General features: G+C 36.2%; 1 protein-coding gene across 1 annotated transcript in view; it reads left to right on the top strand.

Annotated features, from left to right (window-relative positions):
• Positions 1 to 17,136, top strand: part of LOC121877712 (glucose transporter type 1-like) — a gene marked incomplete in the record, with an annotated part of 252,013 nt that overhangs the window by 195,747 nt on the left and 39,130 nt on the right. The window contains 3 exon segments of the mRNA XM_042383546.1: positions 9,015 to 9,227; positions 10,656 to 10,859; positions 12,210 to 12,349. Coding sequence (XP_042239480.1) covers positions 9,015 to 9,227; positions 10,656 to 10,859; positions 12,210 to 12,349 — 557 coding nt within the window.

Genomic DNA, 17,136 nt, shown 5'->3' on the forward strand with positions numbered 1-17,136 from the left:
TTGAATATAAACGTCATATATTTTGCAAAAGAGATAAAAATTTTTGCTCCTTGTACTGTATTAAAATTCTTAAGTCAGAACTAAAATTTTTATGTCTAATGCGAGCTATTGCATGTTTATATTCAAATTAATCACTATCTTATAAGAATTCCAGCAATGTTAATTATATTCTCCCATATCAGTTCAGTGACATTTTCTAAGAGAAAAACTTAGTCACTCTTAAGAACAGATAAATAAATAAGCACTAGACCGTGGCATCAACTGTCAAACATATCACCTCACCTCCCTCCCTCCCTCCCTCCCTCCCTCCCTCTCTCCTCCCTCCCCCCCCCATCTTCCCAGCCAGTAAACAGACCATTTCGCATCCCTTAATTTTAGCTGTGTTGATTTATGAGGCTTTCTTTTAACATAATACAGTACTACAAAAAACAATGTTTTGTTTATTCTAGGAGATGGACTGAGGTGCATCTGGGTAGACTGTCAGTCTTTTTAGTATTTTGTGTTTCTCTCAAGTACCAAACTAAATTATTCCATTGAAACAACACTTCGATTTTGTGCGAATTCGGTTTAAAGCGACCTCTCTTGAACCTATCTCGTGTTATATCGACGTTATACTGTATATGATTGGTTTATGTTTAATAACTCGGCTTTTTATGACATACAGTATAATGTTGGAACTACTGTACAAAAAGAAAAAAATCATTAATACAAAGAAAATTTGGAAAAAATACATTAAAATTCTAATCCCCCTCTCCTAATGTTCCTCAAAGACAGTAATATCTCTGTTAGCCAGAATCCCTCAAACCCGGAAGTCTCCAATAACCGGAATTTAAATTTTCTCGTAAAATCGTTCCCAAAGCCAAAAATTTTTGGAAAATTCCTGCTTTGGGAACGATTTTTCGATTGGCACATATTCTGGAAATTCCGAGAAATTTTTCCCGGTACTTGGTAAATTCCGGGGATGGGATAGGTTTTTTTCTGGGTTTGAGAGATAAAAATCAGGCGTATTTTCTGGAAATTCCGAGAAAACTTTTCCATTACCCGGAAAATTCCGGGGATGAGGGATTTTTTTTGTGTGTTCGAGAGATGAAGTAATGGGCAATTTCTGGAACTTCTGAGAACATTTCTCCGTTACTCGGAAAATTCAGGAGAATTCCGGGGATGAGGGATTTTTTTTCCGGCATTGAGAGAGTCGTCTCGTTACCCAGAAATCTCACATTCCCCGAAGTGCTCTGCACCAATTGTTCCAGCTAAAGAAGATATCACTGTACTGTACTTACATGCCAGAAACTGTACTGCCAAGTGTCCAGGGAATTTTGTCCGCAACTGTACACACCCTCGATGATCCGAGCCTCACTCATGTTGCTGGATCCTGATTGTGTTGAGATTTATGCAACTTAGTAAAAGGCTAAACATCAATATGCCATTTTGCATTTTTGTAGGTGAGAACAGTTTGTTGTGTCATGAGTTGTGTGTGTCAGCTGTCCTTGGCATTGGGACAAAACCCATGTCTCATAGGTGCTAAGTGAAGAATGTTGTCTTTGTACTCCAAGTGAAATGAATATAATACTGTACATAAATGAAAAAAAAAAGTAGATATATAGAAACAGCAGATGTGAAAAGGGCAATATAACAGTTTACTCTTACTTATTTTATATTTTGTATTTTATTTTTTGTCTGATAGGAAGGATGTGTTGAGGATGAGACTAGGTTTTAAATTATTTGTTAAACTCTTGTTTGTATGATGCGAAATACCATTAAACCTTTGCATACGGGGGTCCCTCTGTGCCGAGTAAAACCACCTAAATAAAACCTTAAAAGTGGTGTCCCCATAGTGAAGGGTTAAATTGTAAAAAGAGACTGTCACTGGCTTACAATGAGATGAAACCTCATTCTTTTTTCAGCCATGTTTCTCGACTGAAGTGTTATCTTTATCACAAAAGTCTGGTTTCCCTTAATAAAAACTTATTATGAAATGATATGGAGAAATGTACTTTATGGGAATGTCTGCTGTCTGTCTGTTCCTCTCTCTAGCAACTGTGAACACAATGGCTCAAATAGTGATGGATTTTGACTGACTTTTGCTTATGGATGTTTAATGATAGTTACAAAGAATCTCAACACTAACCATCATTTTCTTTCAACAACGTCTAAATTTATGTACTTTCAACTTTGCTGTGGCATGGTGAAGGATTTGTACAAGTTTAGTGACAACCATATTTTTGTGATTTTGAATCTATAGAAAAATATCGAAGAACTTTAACTTCTTGTATTATAGTTGAAACTCAAGTACTATAAAAAAAATTATTTCAGTATGATGTTAAACTTACAATAAAGGTGAATTGATAATACTGTACTATACTGTGCTCCACATATCCCACATGACAGCTGATCAATACTGTACAGTATTTGCAGATGTACTTTTTATCCCCCTTAAATGCAAACCCTTGCTATTGTCATTCGCCTTAGAACCACCCTGGGTACCATCACCCCACATGCCAACAGAGTTAAAGCTGCTAAGAGCAGTAAGTGGACATCCAAACAGAGGGATGAACCAATAGAAACATTTATCCATGTTCTAGTATGGAATATCTTTTACATTTTATAATTACCTGCAACTACATTATTCGCTGTTTTTATTTCTTGACATGTAATAGGGATTAATGAGCTTGTCTAGGCTGGCACTGTATTGCTACAGTAGTAATTTTAAGTATTTTTACAATAATATTGAACATCCATCTTCAGTCACTAGTGTCTGTTATTAGGAATATTTACTGCACACTGCTCGCCATTGCATTATGCACGGGGTAGTGAAAGGCAAATTATCACAAAGCAGCTCCAAGTAGTTGAGTTGGTTAATCATCACATTCCTAGTTGGTACAACAAAGTCACCAGTTCCAAAGTACAAGAAGCAACTCCACACCATTAGTGACTCAGGATGCTTAACTGTGCTAAAAGTGAACTTGGGGTCAAGCGAATCACTCCCGAGGTGCCTGTACACATTAAAAGTATGACTTCCAGTTACGGAAAATGTTGCCTCCACAGTACGTGCTGCCACTTGGTCGTATCCCACTGAGCGTTAGCCTTGGCAAAAGCGACCCTACGCTGCCACTGGACAAGGGTGAGGAGTGGCTTCTTGTGTGCGCGGTAGCTACGAAACTGCAGGTCGTCATGGATGCGGCGGTGAACGGTCCTTACAGAAACATCATCTAGAAGCACGTTTTTTTTTTCTTTCAATTCCCTTGCTGACAGACATGGATTAGCATCAAGTTGCCTCTTAAGAACAGTTAACATGCGTTGAGAAGATTTCGAGCCTTCCGTGGCCGTCTATTGTGCACTGGTGTTGCCACCCCGCCATCATCTCAAAATTGTTTAATCCAAATTTGAATTGATCGTTCACTCACACCAACAATTCTTGATATATCCTTTATAGGTTTCTTGCACATGTGCAGACTAATAATTGATGCTATCTGCTCCTTTGTTAAATTTTTCCTCTTGCCCATTGTGGTAAAAAAAGCAAAGAAGTAACAGGCGTTATGTCAATAAATAGGGGTAATGTCGGTGGGGGGGGGGTAAAACATAAATCTTCAATCACCAAATTTACACGGGCAACTGGTGGCCGTTTTGATGCCTGGCTCACTTGTCCTTGGGCAAAGAGTATACAGGTACTCCTCGACTTACGACCTACTCGACTTACGACCACCCGGACATACGACTGCCCCAGTTGTAACAAAATTTTTTCAAATTAAGTATTTTCGAGTCCCAACGTTAGTGATTGCACTGTGTACTGACAAAATTTTCGTTTGTAATTCCCTTTAAAATGGCTGACAAGCTTAAAAGTGAGAGTTTTGTGGTGCTGAGGAGATAAAGAGACACCCATTTTAGATTTTATATGTATTATTTTCGCATTTTCGACTTACGACCAATTCGACTTATGACCTGGATTTAGGTCCCTAACCCCATCGTAAGTCGGGGACTGCCTGTATAAGAAAGACAGGAAAGCGTCTACCTTTTTCGATAAAAAAAACGTGAACCACTGAGCTCCGATCAACATCATCTGTTGGCATCGTGGCAAATTAAAAGACCGGGCTCGTGAGGGAAGCGTGTCCATGTTTCCATGGTACAGTAACCCGCAGAGTGAGCTGATATTTCCTTGATGTCTTTGCCTTTACATTCTTAATGTGTATACATGCACACACACATACACACTGACACACAGACATACAATATCAAACAGTAAATTCTATATGATCAATGATATATATTAACATGAAAACGTGAGACACAACCTCACGGTGATCTATTTTTGTACATGTGCATACGGCACACGGGTGATGGCGACGCCCACTCATGGTTAAATGTCCCAGTCTTCGTGTAAACAAACAGATGATGTACAGACGACCCGCACCCTGCACACTAACGCCAACTGTTGATCCCGAAGCCATCTATATGCTATGTGGCTTACGTTGTTTTCACCTTGCTTTCCCGTCTTTCTTATGTAGTCTTTGGTCCTTGAGTCTCCTTTTGCTGCCAGACATATGATGCCTGCCTCAGCCCCAGCTGGCTGGTGTGGAAAGGTTTGTGTCACTTACCGCAACATCATTTCCTGTCGGCCCCCTCGCGCATAATGCAATGGCGAGCGGTGTAAAGCGAGTACAGTACTGTATATACCCTGTATTGTACTTGAAAGACCACCTTGCCCACAAGTGAAAGGCTATATGGTGATCAGTGTGGTAAGCGAGAGTGGTGAACCATTGTGTAATTGTGGTGAGGACACTTCCCAGAAAGGAAGGAAGTCTTGGGTTCGAGTCATAAACATTTCAACAATCTTTCGTTTCTCATCTCATCATGTGTTTAAACATAAATAATTATTAAAATCTGTCTGCAATGTTTTTTCCATTATCTTCACTGGTATGAAATTGGGGGTAGGAAGAATATTACTAAAGGCATGAGTCACAGTGTAAGTCGTTATATTTAACAAAGAAAATATAACAACATTCAAATCACATGCTGAACACTGTAGTACAGTACATGCAGTGGAGACCAGAGACAACTGACCCACTACTTTTAGTAGTAAATTCAAGTTATGATTTAATTTTTTCAAAGCAACAATAGAGTTAAGAGTACAGGTATTTATATTGCACGTAGTAACCACCTAACCACATTAAATCACTTTGTTCCTTCCAGAAGTTGGAGTGGTTACTTGTAGACTCTACCCAAGATGCATCAGTCTGTGATAGCAATAAAAGATCTTTATCATTCATGAAGTATAAATAATTCACAGCAGTTGTCCACATATCATGGATCATTTCAAAAAAATTTTACCCAGTTGCAATAATATGGTATTTACAGAGCTGGTAACTTTTTGTCAGTCACTTTAGTGGCATATTGTTAGTGAAGGGGGAGGAATGGACCATCTGCCCACCATAACATGAAACAGTTTAAAGCACTTATTAATAACAGGTTTTACTACTTATAACTTCCTATATGATGATTCGCATTAGAGGCCAGCAAATGTAGGTTTGACAGTCAGTGTAATTAGCCTTTATTTTCCTGCTGTACCATGAGTTATGATGACGTGGAGGTGAGTCATACCCTTGTCTTAGTCCACTCCCACTTGAAAAAATCAAACATACTGTTGTCTGAATTACAGCTCATAAACCTGTGCTGTAACTGGCTCACAGACACAATACTTCATCCATTGATGACAGTTTCTGAAATATATAATAATATAGGTGTTGGCAGCAACTCGAATGTGTAACTTGATTTACACAATTATGTACAAGTATCTACAAAATGGCTTGTAATGAAGAGATAAAATATTTACCCTATCAAATTACTGTTGATATCAGTTGAGAAAGTTTTTTGGCTTTCACTACTGCACTTGTACTTGAATATTCACTTTGGTATTGAATATTACAATATAGAAGACAATTAGTAGATGCAGTGTCCCTTGCCATTATGATGTTTGAGATTCACTTCATTGAAAAGGACTCAGCTTATTACAGTTCAGATGTGAATTATTGTATAGTGAGATATGAAAGTTTAACATTACCTCATTGAAGGGAAACTCTAGCATTCAAGAAAATTTTTGAATTATCCATGAAATTAAATAGAAAAACTGGCTTTAACTGGCCTCCTTACACACCTACTTACTACACACACTGTTGTCAGAGCATGTGTGGTACTGTACTGTATCTAATGTGTGTTTTATTTAGTTTTTTGTTTTTGCCTAGCAGATGTTATTAGTAACTTGTATATTTCATAGTTGTTTAAAGAATACCTTGATATTTGTAATGTTCTCACTAGCTGTACATCATCACTAAGTCAGAAACATTTGAGCAACATAATAATGATAATATATAAGAAGCAACATGATGCAACAGAAGTACAGAACTTGGATGAAATATTTAATGGTTTGTGTTGTGCTCCTGATCACTAATGGGTCATTGATCAAAATTTTAACACCAGCCTGACCAATCAGAAAATTGCATAGCTTGCAACACACACACACACACACACACACACACACACACACACACACACACACACACACACACACACAACTTGTTACTCTTCTCTCATTTTGTATTGGTTTACTTTCAGATATATTCATAAATTATTTAACTTTATTATTAGTCTGTTTAATGATGGTTCTAAACAATATACTGTAGTATAGATTTTCCAAGTTGCTGTTTCTGTGCTACAACTTTTGATTTTACTCTCAAAACTCCATTTGTATCTTCATCATCTCTGGTAATGTTTTACTTGACTCTTTTGTATTTTTTTTTAATAAAACACCACATTTTTTATAAAAGGCAATTTTCACCACATTTTTTATAAAAGGCAATTTTCTGAAACAATGCAAGTAAAAGCAGCAATTTTCTCTGCACTTAGTGTGGGAACTACTTACACCCTGTGTCCTCATTGTACAGTACGGTCATAGACATTAAGGTTCCTTGGTAAAAATTGCTCACGCTTTTGTTTTGACGGGGTGCTGGTGTTGTTTATTATGGTGATTTACGACTCATTATTCGAACAAATAAATATCATCTGCGTATGTCAGTGCAACCAAAACATCCCCGTATCAGGACATGAATCAAGAACTACCAAAATACAAATCTCAGGTGTTGGCAAGTTTTTAACACCTGGAATGAACATCTGGAGGTCCTCAGTTTAATCCCCAGTAAGAGGAGGCTACAGTTGAGTCTCTCATTATTCTTGAATGGATATATTCATTAAAATATCTGGGTAGGGAGGGATGGCCAACATTGGCAACCAGGAATCACTAGTCCTGAGCTAAGACAACTTATATTCTAGCTCATGTTTAAAGTTATTATATATCTACTGTTAAGCTATACTTTAGCTAATTTAAAGCTATGTTTTTAGCAGTTTTAAAGCTGTTCTAGCAGTTATATATTTATATTATAGCTGGTGTAAAGCTATGCTCTAGCTCATGTAAAGCTATGTCCTAACTGTTTTAAGGCTATCTTTAGCTGTTTGAAAGCTGTATTTAGCTGTTGTAAACCTCCAGCAGAATAATAATCAGTAAAACCACTTTTGTAGCAAAATTTCATAAAATTTTGAAGAACCTGGCAAGAAAGTAAGGAAAAGACAACACACTCCTAACATATGACCATAACCACAGTCTGTCAGGAGGTGGAGTTTTGTTTTAGCCTCAGATCATCTTGTAAGGTGTTGGATGTTCTCAAACAGAATCAAGATTGGAGTTTGAATTTTAATAAACAAGAAGTTTTGTTTTATTTTTCCACACCTAATTGATGATAATACTGATATACCTGTAGTTATTACTAAATATGAAGCCTCCTATAATACAAATTTGGGTAATTTTTATGCTTTATGTTAATTTAAAATCCCAGAATGATTATAAAGGAGAATTAGGAACAGTTTTCATCTTCTTAAAGTTGCCAGTTCATGTATTATGCTTTACTCTGTGTTGCCTTATCTACCATGTTTATACATTTTACCTTCAGTCATAAAATATTCTTCTTACTTGATAAAAGCAATGCCATGAAATTGAAATACTTTAAAAGATTACAAGGTTAGATTGGCTCATGTACATTTATATATTTTTCACTATATGCTTATTCTAGCTGAGAAACTGCTAGCTTTATTGGTGAAGCCATGCCACTGCTTGCTGTTTGAGAGTGCTTGAAATTACGTACATTTCAAGTGTCTTATCCTCATTTTGCCAGGCTCTTTCATTGCCATAGCAACATATCATTGTGGGCTGACCATATGCAGGCGATTAATTAAATTCTGATACATTTAGGTCACAGTAAAAATAGTAACTTTTCTTTATTAACTCTGCTAGTGTTGACACTGCCATTTTCCTCTGTTACCAACACTGGGGCATGAACTTTCCCAATGTTTGACATTGAATTGAGTGTTTGATAGCAAATTCCCTTAATGTATGTGACTGTATATTGCATTCAAATTTTATTTTTGGTTTTTATTCACCTCTGGAATGTTCATTTTATTTGTTTCTAAATAATTTCAACATATAGGCCTAAATGCTTCTTGTTTGAGAAGTGTATTGTGTGCATCTTTTGATGATTTACCCTAATTTCATAAGAAAGTCATATTGTTTTATAAATATTAATCATGCTGGGAACAACAGACAAATATTTGAATATATTCCAATAACTTTGATTAAGTTAGTACTGTGTAAAAAGTGCTAAAAAGTACCGCCCCTAAAGTTCAAGTACCCCCACTGTCCCTCTAAGCCACTACCACTAATATTAAAGACATAGCAACTTTTTAGACTATGAATCTACTTAAAGTCACTAGAATCATCTCTCATGGATATTTCTCTCACCAAGACCAATATTTCTGGAGCATCTGAAATGTGCCTCAACTCTTTTATATAATGATCTACTCTTGATTCTTATCCTGTTGTATCCTAATTATGTTTTCTTCAATTCATTCATATACTTTCTGCATATTGCCTCAGCCCAATTTAATTACAAATAGCTTACTTGGTAATGCCCCAGGTGCTGTACTACTCCACGTCACTGTTCACTGCTGCGGGCCTGGAGGAGTGGCAGTCCAAATATGCAACTCTTGGGGTGGGGTCGGTCATGGTCATAATGACTCTAGTATCGATTCCGCTCATGGACCGCGCTGGACGACGGACACTTCATCTGTATGGTCTCGGTGGCATGTTTATCTTCTCCATCTTTATCACCATCAGCCTCCTCATCAAGGTATGTCAGCTAGCCAGACTGTACTGTACAGGTATAGCTCTAAGTTGCCACCAACCAATACTTTTTATTTTATGGATTCTTCAGTGATGATATATGACACTTGTTTACATTACCATACATGCCAAAAGGTATCTAAGTTTAGTCTTTTACTAAAGTTTTGTCTTTATAAAATATCAGCTAAAAAATCATTCATGTCTATAATAATATAATTTAAAATAATGTAGGATTGTAAAATGTATTTTTATTTTATCTCCATGAAGGAATTTATGAAATATTTTTACTGTACTATTTTTCTACAGTATTCCTGATTCAACTAAGAAACATAAGCAAAATGTATTAATTAACAAAATTGCTATAATGTTTTGTGGTAAACATGATGTAGGTTGCTTCAGAAGTTGATGCTTGTGAAGTGTTGATAGGGAAATACCAATATTCACTTCCACAAATATTCTATTCTTACACATTTTTTTTCACTATATGAAAGCTATTTTTGCTTATGCAAATATGATCCCTTAAGGTATTGTACCAAATTTTTATTTTATTAATTTTTAATGTGTTAACCTCTGAATTGCAGTAGTTAGGTACTAAATTGCAGTACAGTAGTTAAGTACCAACTTAAGGTAGTTAGGTACTGTACTAATTTATGGCAATTATGTATTTTTTGTGTGTGTGTTGGGGTGTTCTTGTCACTGGCAACCAGACCCTATTTTTTCCACACATTAAGTTACTTGATGTTAAATATTCACGTAATGAATGGTTTTCAAGGAAACTAATCAGTTCATATAGTGAGGGATACCTGTGAACCATTGACCGACTAATACTGTAGTTTTATGTACAGTAGTTAGGCCACTGACCAATACTCCTACATGTCTGGACCATTATATAATACTCATGTGTAATTGGACTATTGACCCATTGACTAATATTTTGTTGGAGTTGGACCATTGACTAATATTTTTAGATTTGGAACATTGACTGACACTTTAAATGGTGACACTTTAAATGGTTAACCACTATATAGATTTAATTTATATATAACACAAGTGTAAAGTACTATACTGTATCACAGTACTATACTCTGTTGCACATTAAAACAATATTTAGTCAATTATTGAAAATGGATATTTGGCAGTTAATTTTGTTCTCTGTCAAGGATGTCAACTTTGGGCACCAGTAGAGAAGTTTGTATTGATGTGCAGTGTTTCACTTGTTACTTTATTTCCATATTCTCTGCATGTTGCTTTGTGTATGTCTACCAAGTCATGTAGATAGAAATGGAGTAAGCTAAAAGACAGAACAACCATAATGCTACTCCTTCTCTCAATATTACTGTATTATACTGTACTGTACTGTATTTGTAATTGTTTTTGTCAGAATGGAATATGATATCATGTATGGTATGTAAAAGTAACATGTTAATTTTTACAGGAAATGATGGGATGGATGACATTCATCTCTGTGATAAGTACGCTCTGCTTCGTGATCTTCTTCTCGGTGGGTCCCGGCAGTATTCCCTGGATGATCACAGCTGAGCTCTTTTCCCAGGGCCCACGGCCAGCTGCCATGTCCATTGCTGTTCTAGTCAACTGGCTCTCAAACTTTATTGTTGGCATTGGTTTTCCTAAAATGCAGGTAAGGAACACAGCCTAGAGCACTTATGTACATTATCTGATGAGTGACAGGAAAATTAAGTTTGAGTTTTCCATGTAATACTGAGCTTTATTTGTTGTTTATGTGACTTACAAGTTAGTTCTACAGTGCACAAATATGTTAGCAATAGGTCAATGTCTTCTGTCAATCTTGGTTGTCTTTAATATTATAATGAGGACATTAACACATTATTGAATGATTTTTGCCTTTTATTTGTTTATTTATTTTTATTCTCCCTCCTCAAAGAGTTGGGGGGGATATATCAATAACACTGTACAGTATGTTCCTATGGATTTAACACATCAATATCTTATGGAACTACTCATAGTAAAAAATATAAAAATAAGTTGTGTATAATCATTACCATGTGAGCTTCCAAATGTATGATTTTGGAGTCGTGGTCCATTGAGTTTAAAGAAGTGGCTGTAGATATTGTTCTAGAAAGTTGTGCTTCAATACAATTTATAATCATCTTTAAAGTATTAGCTCTTATTCTGATTTTTATAGTTAATATTTGAACTTATATTTAACTCAACCACTACTGACCATGATAAAAATCCCAAGTTAAACAGTTAAAGAAAGAGGTAGCAAAAAATTTATGGTCTGTTCATCTGTACAGCATGCCCTGACAATTCGCGGATTTTTAATTTGTGGACCTCGATTATTCACGGATGACACCCTGAATGTATCCAAGAATGTCTATGGGTAGTTTAAAAGTTGCTGGCATTTTTGCAGCCAGGAGATGGAGCCATTCTTTCTAGAGACAGTAATTTATTTTACCTGTATTGTATATGTGTGTATGTAGACATACAACACATACAAATAAATAATAATGGGAAAAATCCTCTCATATATTATCAGAAACAACACAACAAAAATTTAATAAAAATGTCAACTCCGTGCTTTGTTATTAAAGTTATAACAAAGCACGAAGTTGACTTTAGGGTAGACTCACATTTTTAATACATTTTTTTTGTCTTGTTTCTGATTATTTGTAAGAGGATTTTCCCATTATTGTTTATTTGTATGTGTTTTGTGTGTCTATATGTGTGTGTGTGTCTACACACACACACACACACACACATATATACAATACAGGTAAAAGAAATAATTATCCTAAGGGCAAACACATAAAAGGAATATACATTTCTTTGCACACGAGTAATAATGTACCCCCCCTGGTCAGCAAATGTTATTCGCGGATCTGGCTATCTGCGGCCATTTTGAGAATCTATCCCCCGCGAAGGGCATGCTGTATATGAATGTTACAGAACCTTCCCAGATGTGGAAGTCAGTAAGTATTGACCAGTGTCTTATTATGTCTCTCTTCAGGAAACATTTGAGAACTACACATTTTTGCCGTTTAGTGTTTTGTTAGCCTGCTTCTGGGTCTTCACCTACTACAAAGTTCCAGAGACAAAGAACAAGACCTTCGAGGAAATAGCGGCACTCTTCCAGAGAGGGGCTGATAGGTAAGCTGCGTTCTGTTGGTTTTAGCTGTAGATTATTTAAGGGAATCAATAACTGTGGAAAAAATTAGAGACTATTTTGGGATATCTTATATACAGAATACTGTACCTGAATGTTTTAATAATATAATAGCACCTTGCCATCCCTAGTAAATAGTATGCACTGTATGTACCTTGTCTGGTACATAAGAACATAAGAATGGAAAAAACTGCAGTGGGCTTATTGGCCCATACCATACAGTCCTGTTTACACCCTACCCCTATCGCTCATATATCTGTCCAACCTATATTTGAAGCTATTCAGCGTGTTCAATTTAATGATGCTGTTTGGTAACTTGTTCCACTCATCCACTACTCTATTTCCAAACCTATCTCGCACCTAAATCTAAATTTGTCTAATTTGAAACCATTGCTACAAGTTAGTTCCTGGTTAAATAATTTAAGTACCGTTGTTATATCACCTTTGTTTGGCCCTGACTTCTATTTATACACCTCAGTCATATCGCCCCTCACTCTACGTCTCTTGAGTGAGTGCAGATTCAGATGCTTTAATCTGTCTCTGTACTCAAGGTTCTTAATGCCTGGGATTAGTCTTGTCATCCTCCTCTGTACATATAAGGCCTTAAATTTTAGACAACATACGTCCCATGGCTCACTTGGCAACACTGGGACTCGGGTTCAGTCCCGTGGTAAGTTGGGGTTGGGGTTGGTAGGGCATTATTCTGCTGTACATGGGGTCCCCGAGCTACAAACGGGTTCCTTTCCACTGGGCGCTCTTAAGTCGAAAATGTATGTAAGTCGAAACACATGCTATGTGCATACCGTACTTACAGAACAATGTTTAAGATCCCACTGTATCATAGCATAAGTCCTTATATACATGTAAAATCACCTAAAATAAGAGAAAAGAAGAAATAGAGGGACAAAATACAGTAAATGAAAGTAAAAAATAAGTCATGAGGTAAATAAAATACTGTAAATTTAAAGTTTAACCTCGTTCGTATCGGCGGGCGTTCGTAAGTCGGACATTCTTAAGTTGGGGCTCCCCTGCACTGTGCACTGAGTAGATCAACTAGCCATATCAGTGACTTGGGGTAACCTAACCTGCCTCCCCAGGGGTCACCACCAAGTACAGTATGTTGTAGAAAATGGTATGAAGGAGACGTATGAATCTCTGGATGAACTTTTTTTGATGCCACCATTTTGAAATTGAATTCAACTGAATTTTCTACTTGGGGAAATGAAGATGGAATACAGTATTACCCTGCCTAACGCGGTTTCACTTAACGCGTTTTATCATATACGCGGTGCCTCGCCAGAGCTGAACTTTCACTTAACACGGATTTTTCCCACATATACGCGGTGAGTGTCCGGCTCCAGACGCTATTTTTAGATTTGCCCCACCCACCACCCTGCCTGACTGCCTGTTTTAGCTCATAAAATTCATACAAATTACCCGGCCAGAATATAATTTACATTGCTGGAATTCTTATAATTTGGTGATCATTTTGAATATAAACATCATATATTTTGCATTAGACATACAAATTTTAGATAAAATGTTTACTCTTGAGTAAATATGTTATCTTTTGTGCAAAATATATGACATTTATATTCAAAATATTCCTGGTCTTACAAGGAATCCAGCAATGTCAATTATATTATCCTAACTTTAGTTTGAGGTATTATTTATTACAAAAAAGTTAAGTATTCTGGTTTTCCCACACATCTCCTTGGGACGGTTGGTGGGGGGTGGGGGGGAGGGAGGGACCGACCGACCATCTGTTACCCTGTGAAGAATATATTTTTTTTTTTATTAACTGAAGATATTTGTTTTAGCTCATAAAATTCATACAAATTACCCGGTCAGAATATAATTTACATTGCTGGAATTCTTATAATTTGATGATCATTTTGAATATAAACATCATATATTTTGCATTAGACATACAAATTTTAGATAAAATGTTTAATCTGAGTAAGAATGTTATCTTTTGTGCAAAATATATGACATTTATATTCAAAATATTCCTGGTCTTACAAGGAATCCAGCAATGTCAATTATATTATCCTAACTTTAATCTGAGGTATTATTTAATACAAAATGTTAAAATTTATTTTTTTCACCCACATCTCTTGAAGGGAGGATTGGTGGGGGGTGGGGGGGAGGGTTGGGACTGACCGCGCGGTTGGAAGAGGGGGGGAGGCAAGGTGGGGTACTTTGATTGACAGATAGTGTCGTGAAGATTATTTTTTTTTTTATTAACTGAAGATATTTGTTTTAGCTCATAAAATTCATACAAATTACCCGGTCAGAATATAATTTACATTGCTGGAATTCTTATAATTTGGTGATCATTTTGAATATAAACATCATATATTTTGCATTAGACATACAAATTTTAGATAAAATTTTTTCTCTGGGTAACTATGTTATCTTTTGTGCAAAATATATGACATTTATATTCAAAATATTCCTGGTCTTACAAGGAATCCAGCAATGTCAATTGTATTATCCTAACTTTAGTTTGAGGTATTATTTATTAAAATTTAGTGGTTTTCCCCCAAAAATTTCTCAGAGAGGGAAGAGCCGGCAGTGTAGTGTGAGAGGGGGAGGGAGTTGAGTCCATTATTTGAATGGACATTAACTTGGCGACTGTATTTCTCTATTTCTCTTAAGTATTAATTGTGTGCATGTACCATCATAAAATTAAGATGTTATTTTTACTACAACATAGTTATGTGTCTTCAAAAAGTGGAGTTTGGGGGTCGGGCCGGTTTCTATTGGAATTAATCCCATATGTTCTGTTGTTCACTTAACGCGGATTTCACTTAACGCTGGACCCTCTGGGTTCTATTGACCGCGTTAAGTGGGGTACAACTGTATGTGTTAGTGAGAAGTGGCAATAAGAAAAAACTAGTGTAATGCTGCAGTTTACATGTTTAAGGATATTTTTTATATTATTTAAGGCATGAAATATTATGACATACAGTATATGATATGTAGAATACTGTATAAATATCTCCTATCAAGAAAATTTGACCACATTCAAATAAACAGAATTGCAGTAGCTACTGAAAAGTTATCAGTGGCTATGCATGTCTCAGCTCATGATTTCCATACATATGGAAATTATTTTACATTGTTGCATATGCTGCTTTTTGTACACTCATAAAGTACACTATTGTTTACCTTCTTATGTAATCAACTTATTATTATTGTTTTTTATAGTTTTATATTTCTTGCTAACTACTGTTGATTTTCCTTTGTCAAAACTTTTCTGTGAATCGGTATTTTTGCAGAAAGTCATTTTACATATCTCGGTAAAGAACTATTGCTGTCCCCCAGAATACTATTCACTGTTGGCACTGGTGTTACTATCAGTCAGATAGATAGAGGTGGTATAACAATGTGGTACACCAGGAATAATACTACTTTTAAGAGGATCTACAAGGTGTAAAGTTTGGAATATCTTTTTTTCCATCATCACAACAACATAGAATTAATTCACAGTCGAAATGGTTAATGACAAAGCAAATATTATAAATAGCTTGCCTTTGAGGAGAGGTAAATCTATGGTCATTGCCACTCATAGTTCACTTACTCTTCAGTCTACGCAGTTGGTTTTTCTACCTTCTGACTTTTGACTTGGAGTAATTGGCATCTTGGAAATATTTCTTTACTTCAACATTTCCAATATTTTCAGGAATATAGAAGACTAGAGATTATAAACATCATCTATACAGTACCTAAATTTATTGATTTTACAACACTGACAACATCATGCATTTAATTTAGAACCTTCCTAACCCTTATGCCCTGGGCGACTTAAGACTCGGCAGATCCTCTAAACAATGCACAGTCGAAAACTAGTATTTCAGGCATAAAACTAGTGCAGTCACTCGCGTACTGTTGTGGCTGGGGTGCACATGGTCCCCTATCACGGCACCCACGATGGGGAGTGAGCATCATTATTTTTCCTCACTGCTGGGGGCCTCAACAAACTCAACATTACTGTATTTGGGTTCGTTTCCTCCCGAACACTGTCTTCATCGCCTCACATCTTTGATTCCATTGTTTTAACCATTTATTACTTGATATAGTTTTGTACATTAATTAAATTGAGTTAATAGTAAAATAAATTTCCTTTATGTTTTTTTGATGATTAAAATGTAATGCAACATTCGATCATGTCCAGTAATCAGTCTTTTTGAATGTAAATATATATTAACTTTGTGCTACTGCTGATGTTTATTCTTGATGGTGGTGGGAGGGCTAGATAAACCATCAACTAAGTATCATTATCATGCAGATATCATGTACGGAGATGTATTCCCAATACTGTACAGTACAGTAAAAACCCCATAATTTGCAATAATAGAGGCTCTAACCTTTACCAATTCCAAGATTTTACAAAATGTGGGGTGCACTTTCTCCTGTCGGGGGAAAAAACGGCACTCCTCCGTTAACTGCCTCAAGCAAAATTTAAAAGTTACTAAGTACAGTACCTCACAAGGAGATTTAGGTGCTTGGTCCATGGTAATCAGGTATAATGGCTCAAACACTGGGCAATGATGGGAAAACAAGTGAAAAGAAGCTTGCGCACTAGACTGTACATCTACATTTCACACCTGACCAACATAAACTGACCGTGACCGACAGGTCCAACACGCATGACTCGTATAGTACTTTGTTTACACTGAGACGTGCAGTCAGATCCCATGGCAACAAGTATGTCATCTATATTCATAAATATCTCATAATTCCAAATTTAAGCAAATGTGAAAAA

The sequence above is a fragment of the Homarus americanus genome, unplaced genomic scaffold, assembly GCF_018991925.1.
Source record: "Homarus americanus isolate GMGI-L3 unplaced genomic scaffold, GMGI_Hamer_2.0 scaffold24523, whole genome shotgun sequence".
In the NCBI taxonomy this organism is placed as follows: Eukaryota; Metazoa; Arthropoda; class Malacostraca; order Decapoda; family Nephropidae; genus Homarus; species Homarus americanus.